The 15,527-nt window shown below is 43.3% G+C and overlaps 1 protein-coding gene across 3 annotated transcripts in view; it reads right to left on the bottom strand.

Moving 5' to 3' along the window:
- The window catches only part of chd7 (chromodomain helicase DNA binding protein 7), a 343,180-nt gene that overhangs the window by 244,406 nt on the left and 83,247 nt on the right, over positions 1 to 15,527 (bottom strand). For 2 of the 3 annotated variants that reach the window (XM_060822645.1, XM_060822642.1), the window contains exon 3: positions 621 to 967. The exons of the other annotated variant lie outside the window; for it this stretch is intronic. In XM_060822645.1, coding sequence (XP_060678628.1) covers positions 621 to 967 — 347 coding nt within the window. The remainder of the gene's footprint in view (positions 1 to 620; positions 968 to 15,527) is intronic. 3 annotated transcript variants of the gene reach the window in all.

The following is a 15,527-nucleotide window of genomic DNA, read 5'->3' as shown; positions in this document are numbered from 1 at the left end:
AAAATTTAACTTCACAGTTAAAATCATTACCTCACTATAAATATTGAAGACAACTGCAGTTGTTCAGAGATTCCATATTTTGAACTTGCAATCCTATATGATTCAACATCAGTGAGCCTAATTTTTACACCATTCTTCCTCAACTATTTGTTGTTTATAGGACATATGTAACAATAGGTTTTATCTATCTTGCTTTATTAAGTATCCAGCATGTTCAGCACCAATATGTGTAGAAGTTGTTATTTACCATAACAATAACTCTCCTGTGTTTTACAAACATTGCCTTACTCTGAACTTTTGACTGGTTCAAGGTTAATTCCGTTTTGGGTATTAAATTTATATTAAAATATTTAGCTTTCCAGAGTTCTGTTGTTTCAGGAGCTTTCATCTCTGGCAACTTTAGGCAATGCTCAATTATTTACATGGGATATTATTTTCCTCTGTCATCTACATTTGCAATAAAATAATCAGCAAGTTGGAGGAATACTCCTCAACGAAACATAAACCAACCTACCTTGAACAGTCTCTGGATAGTTATGACAAAAGTTCAGCATTTCAATATCGACAAAGCAAAAATTCAAAGCTGCCAATTTTGTGATAGAAAAATTACATGTTCCTACCTTGCATTCTTGTTGCTTTTCATTTTAGTTGCTGTTGGTTTGGGCTTTTTTTCCTTGGCTTCTTTGGGCTCCTTGGGGTCTTTCTTTTCTTTTGGTTTTTTCTTCTTTTTCTTTTTCTCATCAGTTGAGCCATCCATTGCAGTGCCCGAGATCACTATTTGATCAATCACCTTGGGAATATTTTGCTCACCACGAGCTTTAGCCTTAGCAATTGCTTCAGCCACAATGCGATTGGCTTTCTCTTGCATCCGCTGCTGATCCAGTGACTTCTGTCGCTCTTCACCACTTGCTAATTGAGAATTTTGTCCACTAATCTGTGTCATGTCTGACTGAGTACTTGAAAGAGGCTAAAAGAAACAAGAAAATAAATTAAGCATTACATTGCTAACAATATTTTTGTTGAAAAGATATGAGAGACACCTAAAAGTGGCAACTTTTTCAAACAGAGGGTGGTACACGTATGGGAGAAGCTGCCAGAGGTAGTGGTGGAGGCTAGTACAACTGAAGCATTTAAAAGTCATCTGGATGGGTATATGATAGGAAGGATTTGCAGGGATATGGCCCGGGTGCTGTCAAGTGGGACTAGATGAGGTGAGGATATCTGGTCAGCATGGACGAGTTGGACCGAAGGGTCTGTTTCTGTGCTGTACATCTCTATGACTATGACTTTACATGACAGAAATTTAACCCTAGTTATTAAATCAGATTAAAATTAATCTTGGGGATAAATGCAACAGACTTAACAAAAATACAACTGGCCCTTAACTGTCCTTTCGTGCAGCACTTCCCATTCAGATGCTCATTTTAAAAATAAAAAACTTACTTGAAAGTAAATATTCTATTCATAACATTTACATAAAATTGAGATTTTAATGACTTTTGATCGGATTTTCATGTGATTTCGTTGTTTGACAGCTGCACTAGGTGTGGTGAATTTTCTTACACTTGTATAATTGGAGCTGGCATATGGACATTTTTTTAAAACAAAACATGGCACTGTGACTTTTTGTGTTCTCTAGTGATGGTCTGACACATCGTGAACTATGGCTCCAAAAGATATCTGCAATCCACTCACAATTCAAGAAGATTCAGAGTAAGAAAAAGCAAGAAACAAACAAATAAATGATTGACTTGCTACCAGTCCCAAACCCAAAGTTAAAATCTCACAGCAAGTTGGGAAAAAGAAATTCAATAAATAATGGAGATAAAATGACCAATTTAACTGGTTCACTGATGTTCACTGGTTCCCTTTAGGGGAGAAATCACCACTCACACCAGCCTTGCCAGATGGGATTCTAATTTCATATCACACAGTAGATATGCTATCAGGGCAACTTGCAGGGGACAGGGAAGAACTCTTATTGGTACCACCCACATTCCAGGAATAAACCCTGGCAAGTTGGAAATTGAAAAGTAGTATACTGGTTGAAGGCAAGAGATGGCACAAGTGTAGTTGCCTTTCAAATAATTATATAGGTATTTATGATTCCAGTACAGCCCCAATGCTTTTTTCATCTCCAAACTTGAACCAGAGAGATCGGCATAATTATATAGAAAGTGTAAAAATACAGGAAGATCCCAATGTGTTTCTTAGAAATTAAAATAAACAGTGGAGATCGATGGAGAAATTCAGAAATGCATATTGAATAATTTGGTTTCACAGTAGGAAACGAGGCAATGTTCTTAAAAAAAGGAAAAAAGTTATAATGTTGAGTTAAGACAGCTGATAGCTCTGCTACAAATATTGGATCAGTGAGATGGCACACAATTAAATGAAAGGTTCATAAGAAAAAAAAATTGGGAGGGCATAAAACCACTTGTACAAGGAAAAAGATTTGAAAATGTGTGTACTTAGCAATGGAGAGTTAATGTATGTGAATTAGAATTTTGTACAGGCGGTGACACAGGTAGCAATGAGAGGTGAGCCTTGGATAGGCAGCCAAAGTAGTGTTAAGAGTAATCAGACCTAGAATTGACAAGAAAAAAAATACCAGATTTTAGGCTTATGGGGAAGGGAGAGATAAAAGAGTGTAGAGATGTCAATAAGGTTTCTTGGTGAAAGCCAATTACAGGCAGAGTTAGAGTTGGACAGAAGGGAAACAGCCATTTCAGTCCAACTTGTCCATGCCAAACAGATATCCTAAATTAATCTAGTCCCATTTGACAACATTTGGCCCATATCCCTCTAAACCCTTCCTATTCGTCTATCCATATGCCTTTTACAATTTTGCAATTGTATCAGCTTCCACCACTTTCTGCAGTCACTAAATTCATACATGCACCACCCTTTGTGAGAAAAAGATGCCCATCAGGTCCTTTTTAAATCTTTCCCCTCTCACTTTAAACCTATGTCCTCTAGTTTTGGTCTTCCCTAATCTGGGAAAAAGACCTGACTATTCATGCTATGCATGACCCTCGAGATTTTATAAATCTCTGTAAGGTCAGCCCTCAGCCTCCGATGCTCCAGGGAAAACAGCCCCAGTCTATTCAGCCTCACCTTACAGATCAAATCCTCCAACCCAGAGCAATATTCTTGAAAATCTTCTCTGGACCCTTTCACATTTAACATGTTTCCAAAGCAAAGAGACCAGAATTGAAAGCAGTATTCCAAAAGATGCCTAACCAATGACCTATACAGTTGCAACATGACCTTCTAACTCCTATACTTAATGCACCAAACAACAAAGGCAAGTGTACCAAATGCCTTCTTCACTACCCTGTCTACCTGCAACTCCACCATCAAGGAATTATGAACCTGCATTCCAAGATCCCTTTGTTCAGCAATACTCCCCAGGTCTTTATAATTAAGTGTATAAATCCTGTTCTGATTTGCCTTCCCAAAATGTAACACCTCTCATTCATCTAAATTAAACTCCATCTGCCACTCCTCTGCCCATCAGCTCACTTGATCAAGGTCCCATTGTACTCTGGGATAACCTTCACTGTCAACTACACCAATTTTGGTGTCACCTACAAACTTATTAATCATTGCTCCGATAATCACATCGCACGGTGGCATAGTGGTTAGTGGGCAGCATGGTGGCACAGTGGTTAGCACTGCTGCCTCACAGCACCAGAGACCCGGGTTCCATTCCCACCTCAGGCAACTGACTGTGTGGAGTTTGCACATTCTCCCAGTGTCTGCATGGGTACCTCCGGGTGCTCTGGTTTCCTCCCAGTCCAAAAATGTGCAGGTTAGGTGAATCGACCATGCTAAATTGACCGCAGTGTTAGGGGCAGGGGTAAATGTAGAGGAATGGGTCTGGGTGGGTTGCACTTCGGCAGATCGGTGAGGACTTATTGGGCCAAACAGCCTGTTTCCACACTAAGTAATCTAATGTAATTAAATCATTTACATAAATGACAAAGCAGTAGTCCCAGCATTGATCCTTGCAGCACATTGCTGGTCACAGGCCTCCGGTCCAAGAAACAACTCTCCTACCATCGAGCCAATTCTACATCAGAACAGGGAGTTCTCCCTGCATTCCATGTGATCTAACCATGTTAACTGCTTTGCTGAAGTCCATATAGATTGCATCCACTGCTGTCCCAGGTTATCTGTTCTTGAGTACACTTGTAAGTTGATTTGTAAGCAAGCCACAACACAATACAAATGCCATTTGTAAGAGCAAACATTTTGATGTCAGATCTTGAATTTTAATTTAATATTGGATCCTTGCGTAAACATCCTTGCATAAAGGCCTGGATTGCATGTACAAACTTGTACCTCAGCTCAGAAATATTTTAACCTTGTATAGGTGGCCCCTGATTTATGAAACTCCAACTTAATACTGCTCATACTTACAAGTGAAATCCCATACAGGGATATTATTAATTCTAAAGCTAACATATCTAGTAAAACAACTCATTCCTTTCCAAACGCCATGCTGCTCCTTGTTAGTTTGTTCATTAGAATTACAGCAGGGAAATCCCTAAATGTTACCAAAGTAATTTCCTGTCTTGGTGGGTATACTCTCAAAGGTTGGTTCAACATCATTTGCTAATATGGTTCATCATGGAACTGAATTAACAGATTACAAGATGAATAATATTCAACTTTGTAATCAAAACAACACGGGGAGGAGAAAAATCACACAGAAGTAAACTTTATCACTAGTAAGCAGCGATTTCCAACAGGCGTCACTCTGAAAATTGCACCTCTCTGTAAAGCATCCCATATCCCTCTAATTGCTAAACTTCAGAAACTGACTGTTATAACTGACTGTTTGGGGAAAGCATGTTGGCTCAGTGGTTAGCACTGCTGCCTCACAGTACAGGGGGTGGGGGTGGGGAAGGAGGGGGTGGGGGAGGGGGAGGAGGGGGTGGGGGTGGAGGGGGTGGAGGTGGGGGTGGATTAAAAAAAATGGGGTGGCATGGTGGCTCAGTGGTTAGCACTGCTGCCTCACAGTACCAGGGTCCCAGCTTCAATTCCAGCCTTGGGTGACACTCTGTGTGGAGTTTGCACGTTCTCCCTGTGTCTGCATGGGTTTTCTCCGGGTGCTCCGGTTTCCTCCCACAGTACAAACATGTGCAGGTTAGGTGAATTGGCCATGCTAAATTGCCCATAGTGTTAGGTGCATTGGTCAGAAGGAAGTGGGCCTGGGTGGGTTAATCCTCAGAGAGCCGGTGGTGGACTTGTTGGGCCAAAGGGCCTGTTTCCACACTGCAGGTAATCTAATCGAAAGGCCAATTTTGACAGTATTAGGCAAGAACTTTCAAAAGCTGATTGGGGGCAGATGTTTGCAGGTAAAGGGACGGCTGCAAAATGGGAAACCTTCAGAAATGAGATAACAAGAATCCAGAGAAAGTATATTCTTGTTAGGGTGAAAGGAAAGCCTAGTAGGTATAGGGAATGCTGGATGGCTAAAGAAATTGAGGTTGAAAATGTGTTGCTGGTTAAAGCACAGCAGGTCAGGCAGCATCCAAGGAACAGGAAATTCAACGTTTCGGGCATAAGCCCTAATTGAGGGTTTGGTTAAGAAAAAAGAAGGAAGCATATGTCAGGTATAGACAGGATAGATCGAGTGAATCCTTAGTCAGAGTATACTTAAGAAGGACATGAGATAGCTTTGGCAAATGGAATTAAGGAGAATCCAAAGGGTTTTTACAAATACATTAAGGACAAAAGGGTAACTAGGGAGAGAATAGGGTCCCTCAAAGATCACCAACGCGGCCTTGGAGTGGAGCCGCAGAATATGGGGGAGATACTGAACAAGTATTTTGCATCAGCATTTACGGTGGAAAAGGAGATGGAAGATATAGAAAGTAGCGAAATAGATGGTGACACCTTGCAAGATCTCCATATCACAGAGGAGGAAGTGCTGGATGTCTTGAAATGCATAAAGGTGGATAATCCCCAGGATCTGATCAGGTGAACTCTAGAGCTCTGTGGGAAGATAGAGAAGTGATTACTGGGCCTCTTGCTGAGATATTTGTATCATCGATAGTCACAGTTGAGGTGCCGGAAGATTGGAGGTTGGCTAACGTGGTGTCATTGTTTAATAAAGGTGGTAAGGACAAGCCAGGGAACTATAGACCAGTGAGCCTGAACTCGGTGGTGGGCAAGTTGTTGGAGAGAATCCTGAGGGACAGGATGTACATGTATTTGGAAACGCAAGGACTGATTAGGGATAATCAACATGGCTTTGTGTGTAGGAAATCATGTCTCACAAACTTGATTGAGTTTTTTTTGAAGAAGTTACAAAGAGGATTGATGAGGGCAGAGCGGTAGATGTGATCTATATGGACTTCAGTGAGGTGTTTGACAAGGCTCCCCATGGGAGACTGATTAGCAAGGTTAGATCTCTCAGAATCCAGGGAGAACTAGCCATTTAGATACAGGACTGGCTCAAAGATAGAAGACAGAGGGAGGTGGTGAAAGGTGTTTTTCAGACTGGAGGCCTGTGACCAGTGGAGTGCCACAAGGATCAGTGCTGGGTCCTCCACTTTTTGTCATTTACATAAATGATTTGGATGTGAGCATAAGGGGTACAGTTAGTAAGTTTGCAAATGACACCAAAATTGGAGGTGTAGTCGACAGCGAAAAGGATTACCTCAGATTACAACAGGATCTTGACTAGATGGGCCAATGGGCCGAGAAGTGGCAGATGGAGTTTAATTCAGGTAACTGCAAGATGCTGCATTTTGGGAAAGCAAATCTTATTAGGACTTCTACACTTAATGATAAGGTCCTAGGGAGTGTTGCTGAACAAAGAGAGTGCAGGTTCATAGCTCCTTGAAAGTGGAGTCACAGGTAGATAGGATAGTGAAGGCGGTATTTGATATGCTTTCCTTTATTGGTCAGAGTATTGAGTACAGGAGTTGGGAGGTCATGTCTCGGCTGTACAGAACATTGGTTAGGCCACTGTTGGAATATTGCATGCAATTCTGGTCTCCTGCCTATTGGAAAGATGTAGTAAAACTTGAAAGGGTTCAGAAAAGATTTACAAGGATGCTGTCAGGGTGAGAGGATTTGAGCTATAGGGAGACGCTGAACAGGCTGGGGCTGTTTTCCCTGGAGCGTCGGAGGCTGAGGGGTGACCTTATAGAAGTTTACAAAATTATGGAGGGGTATGGATAGAACCCAAAGTCTTTTCCTTAGGGTCGGGGAGTCCAGAACTCGAGGGCATAGGTTTAGGGTGAGAGATAAGAGACACCCAAGGGGCAACTTTTTCATGCAGAGGGTGGTACGTGTATAGAGTAGGCTGCCAGAGGAAGTGGTGGAGGCTGGTACAATTGCAACATTTAATAGTCATCTGGATGGGTATATGAATAGGAAGGGTTTGGAGGGATATGGGCCAGGTTCTGGCAGGTGGGACTAAATTGGGTTGGGATAACTGGTTGGCATGGACAGGTTGGACCAAAAGGTCTGTTTCCATGCTGTATATCTCTATGACTCTAAATCCATTAAGAAAACAAACTTTTACAGGAATTGCACCCGAACAGTGAAGCAGAGAATGGGAAAAAAATGGGATTGTTTCCAGGTACCTGGCAGTGACTAGTGCTGGGTCACAGGGTTCAGTGTTTGCCTTCCAGCCATTCACAATGTACTGTATATAAATGACTCAACACATGGCAGATGCAGCATATGATTTGAAAAACAGAAAGGCAGAGTGTATTGTACCTTTAAGAAAGCTAAAAGCTAGCAGAATTACCTGACAGCACCAAGTGTTCTGAACAAGAAAGAATGTAATCTTTTGGTCCAGCAGCTAGTGCAGCTGGTTGCCTGGAGACAAATTAGGCCAATCAGTTTAAATTATACCCCAAAAAAACAAACTCCAATCAAGTTTGAATTGAGTATATTGACAATATTAAAAACCAATGACATAATCGATGCTTTGGGGGTATAAGACCGGGGAAAATTGAACAGTTGAGGGAGAACTGCCAAAAGACCAACAGGTGTAGGCAGCTAGTAAGAAGTCTCTGAGGGGGACCTGTTTGGAGGAGTTTGCGCAGAGAAAAAACATAGACATTTACAGAGGAAGATACAAAGGGAAAAATCAACAGCTGCCCAGCTTTGAAATTTGAATTTTTGGTGAATCTTATTTGGGAGTTTTATCAGACGAATATTATAGAAGGGAAAGTAAAAGTTAGAGGAAGGCGTTGTAAATATGTTAGTTAATTATTCTGTTATGCTTTAAGAAATAAAGTTGCTAATTTTTACTTTAAATAGTTCTTGCTCTGGAATTTTCACAGATTACTGCATGAGATGAATCTTTTCTGTGTTGCTGGTTTAAATTAAGCAGAGGGGATTTACTCAATGACGTAACAACAGCATTATTTTAATGGAGATATCCTAAAGAATGTGGATGTAAAAGGGATCTGGGTGAACTTGTACTGACTTAAATGAAAGTAAACAGGCAGGTGCAGCAAGCAATCAGAAAAACAATTGGTTTATTGGTTTTCATTGCAAGAGGGTGAGTGTTCAGAAGTAAGGATATTGTCCCGCAATAATACAGGGCCTGTGTGTGACCACACCTGAAATGCTTTGTGCAGTTTTGGATGCCCTCCCCAAGGGGGAATATATTTGTCTTAGCAAGTGTGCAAAGGTTCACTCGGTTGATACCAAGAACAGCAGGACTGATATATGAAGAGAGATTGGTTTGGACTATTAAGTAGAAGTTTTGAACGACGAGAGCAGTTCGGATCGAAACAGGGATCGACAGACTACTTGGAAGGAGCATGTTTTTCCCTCACTTGTGAATCTAGAACCAGGAATCAGAGTCTCAGGATAAAGGGTAGGCCTTAGCTCAGGATAAAGGGTAGGCCTTTTAGGACTAAAACGAGAAAACATTTTTCACTTAGTGAGTGGTCAACCATGGAATTTGCTACAGAATGGTGTAGAGGGAAGGTCACTGAATATATTCATGAGTCATGGAATCATAGAGATGTACAGCACGGAAAAAGACCCTTCACCAAATCAATGGGTATGGAGAGAAATTAGGGATATGGCATTGAAGTAGGGGTCAGCCATGATCATGAGGAACGGTGGAGCAGACTCAAAGAGCCCAATGACCCACCCCTGCACCTCGTTTCTATACGAGCAAGAAATTTATATGACAATTACCTCACCATCCATCTAAGTACTTTTAAAAATGACATTCTTATATGACGTCATCTTTGGACCCACCTACAGGCAAAATTGATGATGAAACTAATTACAAAGTGAAAAACAACTATAGGGGTCCAATTCTTTGACCGGCACATACTTCAATTGTAAACGTCAAAAATCCATTCTATTCTTCAATCATAGCAATGAACTAAAAATATTTAACAATTTCCAGACTATATGAATTTTGCTTTAACTCAGACAGGTTAAAATTTAACTTCATATTCTAATGGCTCTGTAGCAGACATATGTGATCACTTTTATCAAGTAACTTTAATAATAACGTTAAAAATCACAACACCAGGTTATAGTCAAACACGTTTAACTAGAAGCACTAGCTTTCAGAGCGCTGCTCCTTCATCAGGTGGTTGAAGGAGTGGTGCTCCGAAAGCTAGTGCTTCCAATTAAACCTGTTGGACTATAACCTGGTGTTGTGATTTTTAACTTTGTACACCCCAGTCCAACACCGGCATCTCCAAATCAAGTTTAAAATAAAAGTTTTAAACTGTGGTGTGGATCAAATTGTACATTTCCATGAACTTAACATAGGATTTGATAAAATCAGACATTGCATTGGGAGGTGATGACCGAGTGGTATCATTAATCCAGAGACCAAGGTAATGTCCTGAGGCACTGGGCTCAAATCCCACCGTGGCACATATTGGAATTTGAATTCAATAAAACTCTGGGATTAAGGGTCTAATGATAACCATGAAATCATTGCTGATTACCAGAAAAATCCATCTGGTTCACTAATGTCGTTAAGGGAAGGAAATCAGCCATCCTTACCTGGTCTGGCCAACATGCGACTCCAGACCGACAGCAATGTGGTTGACTTTCAACTGCCCTCTGAGTAATTAGGAATAAACAAATACTGGCCGGACCAGCAATGTCCACGTTCCATGAATGACCACTAAAGAATTGGCAATTGAAATTTCCTGGCCTTAAATCATCTGTTTTTTCCTGTAGACTTCAACTTAAAAATTGGGGGGAATATCCTTTTTCAATTATTCTAGTGGGATGTTTACAATTCCATAACCAACAGCAGTAAGCAGTATACATGAATGAATTAAATATTACAGCAAGGAAAGTGGCCCTTCGGACTATTGTACCCATGCTGTCCATCTGACACATAACAACTCTCGTCCTATTTCCCATCCCTTGGCCTATCACAGTAAATATTTTCTCATCAACCTGTAACAGAGACGTTATGATGTGACTCTAGAGCAGGTGGGAGTCGAGCTGCTGCCTCCTGGCCTAGAAGTGGGGGGGGGGGGGGGGGGGGTGGTGGTGGTGCTGGTGGACGTTATCTTTGCCCCAACAGAAGCCCACTTTTTCACCAGGTGCTAACACAGAGTCTGCAGTATTATCGCAATCATTTGCCATTGTAGATAATTTCTATCAACCTGCTCAGAAACGTTATAATGTCTTTGGAGCAAGTGGGACTTGAACTTGGACCTTCAGGCTCAGGAGGCTTGAGCAGCAAAGTGGGACAATGCACCTCACTGCACTGATTTTTAAAAGAAAAGACAAAATCAGATTTTATTGGACTGTACTTAATGCTCACTTATAGATAAGCACATTTGTGTTCCAAATTTCAGGCTCCTTAAGGTTTAGAAATATGTTTTCATGGATGCTAAAGTCTTAATTTAGACCCACTTTCCAGTGTTTCTAACATGCGATGCAAGGGGACTGCAGCTGTAGAAAGGACGAACTAATTCATGTTTGCTCATTTATTTGTATATTCAGCCAGCTTCTACCAGCAAAACTAAGTCAAAAATCAGAACGGTTGCTCACTGCATCACAATAAGTCCCTGTCTACAGTTCTCAGGAAATGTTCATACAGAATTGTCTTTATATGGTGAGACAGGCAATGTGTGTTTATTTAATTGGTTATTAGATCAAACAAATCAGGACTGCTTCATAGCCTGAATTAGCTGCTCATGTCATTAATGTTCAGTACTTGGATCAGCACTTGGAACTACGATGTTGTGGCCATAACAGAAACATGGACTTCACAGGGGCACAAATGATTGCAGAATGTACCAAGGTTTAGATTTTTAAAAAGAACAGGGAGGGGGTTAAATGAGGAGGGAGAGCAGCATTGTTAATTAGAGAGGGCATCACAGCTGCAGAAAAGGAGGTTGCTAAGGAGGGTTTGTATGGGTAGGAAAGGAGTTGTCTCTTTATTGGGTGTTTTCTATAGACCCCCCCCAATAGCAGCAGAGAGATGAAAGAATAGGTTGGACAGCAAATCTTGGAAAGGTGCAGATGTATCAACGTTTTTGTTATGGGTGACTTCAACTTCCGTAATATTGATGGGAACCTCCTTAGTGCAGATGGTCTAGATTGAGCCGATTGTGTCAGGTGTGTCCAGGAGGGATTCCTGACTCAATATGTAGACAGGATGACTGGGTCCTGGGAGGCCATAATGGATTTGTTGCCAAGCAATGAGGCAAGCCAGGTATCAGATCTCTCAGTGGGAGAGCATTTTGGCGACAGTGGTGACAACTGCCTCACCTTTACCATAACCTTCAAGTAAAAAATGAGGTCTGCAGATGCTGGAGATCACAGCTGAAAATGTGTTGCTGGTCAAAGCACAGCAGGCCAGGCAGCATCTCAGGAATAGGGAATTCGACGTTTCGAGCATAAGCCCTTCATCATGATGAAGGGCTTACTACTCTCTCTCATTCCTGATGAAGGGCTTATGCTCGAAACGTCAAATTCCCTATTCCTGAGATGCTGCCTAGCCTGCTGTGCTTTGACCAGCAACACATTTTTACCATAACCTTGGAGAGGGACACGAACAGACAGTATGGGGAAGGTACATTAGAGTGGGGCTGGAAAAGCACAGCAGTTCAGGGGGCATCAGAGGAGCAGTAAAATCGACGTTTCGGCAAAAGCCCTTCGTCAGGAATACAGGCAGAGAGCCTGAAGGGTGGAGAGATAAATGAGTGGAGGGTGGGGGTGGGGAGAAAGTAGCATGGAGTACAATAGGTGAGTGGGGGAGGGGATGAAGGTGATAGGTCGGGGAGGAGAGGGTGGAGTGGATAGGTGGAAAAGAAGATAGGCAGGTAGGACAAGTCATGGGGACAGTGCTGAGCTGAAAGTTTGGAGCTGAGGTGAGGTGGGAGAAGGGGAATTGAGGAAACTGTTGAAGTCCATATTGATACCTGGAGGTTGAAGTGTTCCAAGGTTCCAGTGTTCCAGGCGTCTGTTGGTAAGGGAGCGGCGGTGAAGGAGGCTCAGGACCTCCATGCCCTCGGCAGAGTGGAAGGGGGAAGTTGAAATGTTGGGTCACAGGGCGGTGTGGTTGATTGGCATGGGTGCCCCAGAGATGTTCCCTGAAGCACTCTGCTAGGAGGTGTCCAGTCTCCCCAAAGTAGAGGAGACCGCATCGGAAGCAACGGATACAGTAAATGATATTGGTGGACGTGCAGGTAAAACTTTGATGGATGTGGAAGGCTCCTTCAGGGCCTTGGATGGAGGTGAGGGAGGTGGTGTGGGCGCAGGTTTTGCAATTCCTGCGGTGGCAGGGGAAGGTGCCAGGATGGGAGGGTGAGTTGTAGGGGGGCATGCACCTGACCAGGTAGTCACTGAGGGAGCGGTCTTTGCAGAAGACGGAAAGGGGTGGGGAGGGAAATATATCTCCGGTAGTGGGGTCTGTTTGGAGGTGGCGGAAATGTCAGCGGATGATTTGGTTTATGCGAAGGTTGGTAGGGTGGAAGGTAAGCACCAGGGGTGTTCTGTCCTTGTTACAGTTGGAGGGGTGGGGCCTGAGGGCGGAGGTGCGGGATATGGACGAGATGCGTTGGAGGGCATCTTTAACAGCGTGGGAAGGGAAATTGTGGTCTCGGAAGGAGGCGGCCATCTGGTGTATTCTGTGGTGGAACTGGTCCTCCTAGGAGCAGATACGGCGGAGGCAGAGGAATTGGGAATACGGAATGGCATTTTTGCAGGAGGTGGGGTGGTAAGAGGTGTAATCCAGGTAGCTGTGGGAGTCGGTGGGCTTGTAAAAAATGTCAGGGTCAAGTCGGTCGTCATTAATGGAGATGAAAAGGTCCAGGAAGGGGACGGAGGTGTCAGAGGTGGTCCAGGTAAATTTAAGGCCAGGGTGGAATGTGTTGGTGAAGTTGATGAGTTGCTCAACCTCCTCAAGGGAGCACGAGGTGGCACCAATGCAGTCATCAATGTGGAGGAGGAAGAGGAAGAGGTGGGGAGTGGTGCCGGTGTAATTATGGAAGATGGACTGTTCTACGTCGCCACAAAGAGACAGGCATAGCTGGGGCCCATACAGGTGCCCATGGCTACCCCTTTGGTCTGGAGGAAGTGGAGGATTCGAAGGAGAAATTGTTACGGGTGAGGACTAGTTTGGCCAAATGAATGCGTGTGCGTCGGTGGAAGGGTACTGTTGGGGATGTTGGGAGAAGAAGAAACAGAGGGCTTGGAGGCCCTGGTCATGGCGGATGGTGGTGTAGAGGGACTGGATATCCATGGTGAAGATGAGGCGTTGGGGGCCGGGGAAACGGAAATCTTGGTGGAGGTGGAGGGCATGGGTGGTGTCTCGAACATATGTGGGGAGTTCCTGGACTAGGGGGGATAGGACAGTGTCGAGGTAGGTAGAATTCTGAGAGGGAAAAATATACTGTTATTATACAGGAGCTTTGGAGTATAAATTGGGAACAATTGTTCTATGGAAAAAGCACAACAGAAATGTGGAGGCTGTTTAAGGAGTGCTTGTTGCGAGTATTGGATAACTTTGTCCCACTGACGGGCAAGCAATGGCAAGGTGAAGGAGCCTTGGATGACAAGAGAAGAGGAGCTTCTCGTTAAAAGGAAGGAGGAAGCTTGCTTGAATGTTGAGGAAGCAAGGATCTGGCACAGCTTGAGGGGATTACTGGGTAGCTAGGAAAGAACTCAAATGACTGAGAACAGCCAGGAGGGTGCATGAAAAAGCCTTGGTGGGAAGAATTAGGGAAAACCAAAAGCGTTCTACATATACGTGAGCAATAAGAGAATGATCAGAGGGAGGGTAAGGCTGATCAGGGATAGTGGAGGGAACTAGTGCCTGGAGTCTGAAAAGGGTAGGGGAGCCCTAAATGAGTTTTTTGCTTCAGTATTCACTAGAGAGATGGACCTAGTTGATAGTGAGAACACTGTGGACCAGGTTAATAGGCATGAACAGATTGGATGTGCTGGAAATTCTGGGAAGCATCAATATAAACAAGTCCTCAGGGCTGGACTAGATATACCCAAGGTTACTGCGGGAACTCTCTCGAGGTCTTTGAGGATGTGACGAGACAAGTTGATAAGGGTCGAGCAGTGAATGTGGTGTAAATGGATTGGAGTAAGGTATTTGATAAGGTTCCCCACTGTAATCTCATTCAGAAAGCTAGGAGGTATGGGATACAGGGAAATTTAGCTGTCTGGATACAGAATTGGCTGGTCAAAAGACAACAGCAAATGGTAGTAAATGTAAAGTATTCCACCTGGAGGTTGGTGACCAGTGGCATCCCACAGGGATTGGTTCCTGGCCTCTGCTCTTTGTAGTTTTTATAAATGACTCGAATGAAGAAGTGGAAGAGTGGTTTAGTGAATTTGCCAATTATATAGAGGTCGGTGGTGTTGCAGATAGTGTCGAGGGCTGTTGCAGGCTACAACAAGACATTGACAGGATGCAGAGCTGGGCTGAGAAGTGGCAGATGGAGTCCAACCTGGATAAATGTGAAGTGATTCATTTTAGAAGGTTGAATTTGAATGCTGAATACAGGGGTTAAAAACAGGATTTTTTTTGGCAGTGTGGAGGAACAGCAGGATCTTGGTGTCAGTGTACATCAAGTTGATAGGGTTAAGGCAGCATATGGTGTTTTGGTTTTCATTAACGGGGGGATTGAGTTGAAAAGCTGCAAGGCTTTGCTGCAGCTCCATAAAACCCTGGTGAGACCACACTCTGAATATTGTGTCCAGTTCTGGTTGCCTCATTATAGGAAGGATATAGATGCTTTACAGAGGCTGCAAAGGAAATTTACTCGGACACTGCCTGGATTGGAGGGCATATCTTATAGAGAGAGGTTGAGTGACCTAGGGGTTTTCACACCGGAGAAGAGAAGGATGAAAGGTGACTTGGTAAAAGGTATACCACGTAACGAGAGGCATAGATAGCCAGCCAGAGACTTTTCCCCAGGACAGAAATGGCTGTCATGAGGGGTTATAATTTTAAGCTGATTGGAGGAAGGTATAGGGGCGATGTCAGAGGTAGGTTCTTTACAGAGTGATGGGTCTTTGGAATGCACTGCCAG

Source organism: Hemiscyllium ocellatum, chromosome 4, assembly GCF_020745735.1.
Source record: "Hemiscyllium ocellatum isolate sHemOce1 chromosome 4, sHemOce1.pat.X.cur, whole genome shotgun sequence".
In the NCBI taxonomy this organism is placed as follows: domain Eukaryota; kingdom Metazoa; phylum Chordata; class Chondrichthyes; order Orectolobiformes; family Hemiscylliidae; genus Hemiscyllium; species Hemiscyllium ocellatum.
The sequence above is the reverse complement of the archived record's forward strand: the minus strand, read 5'-3'. Positions and strand labels throughout refer to the sequence as shown.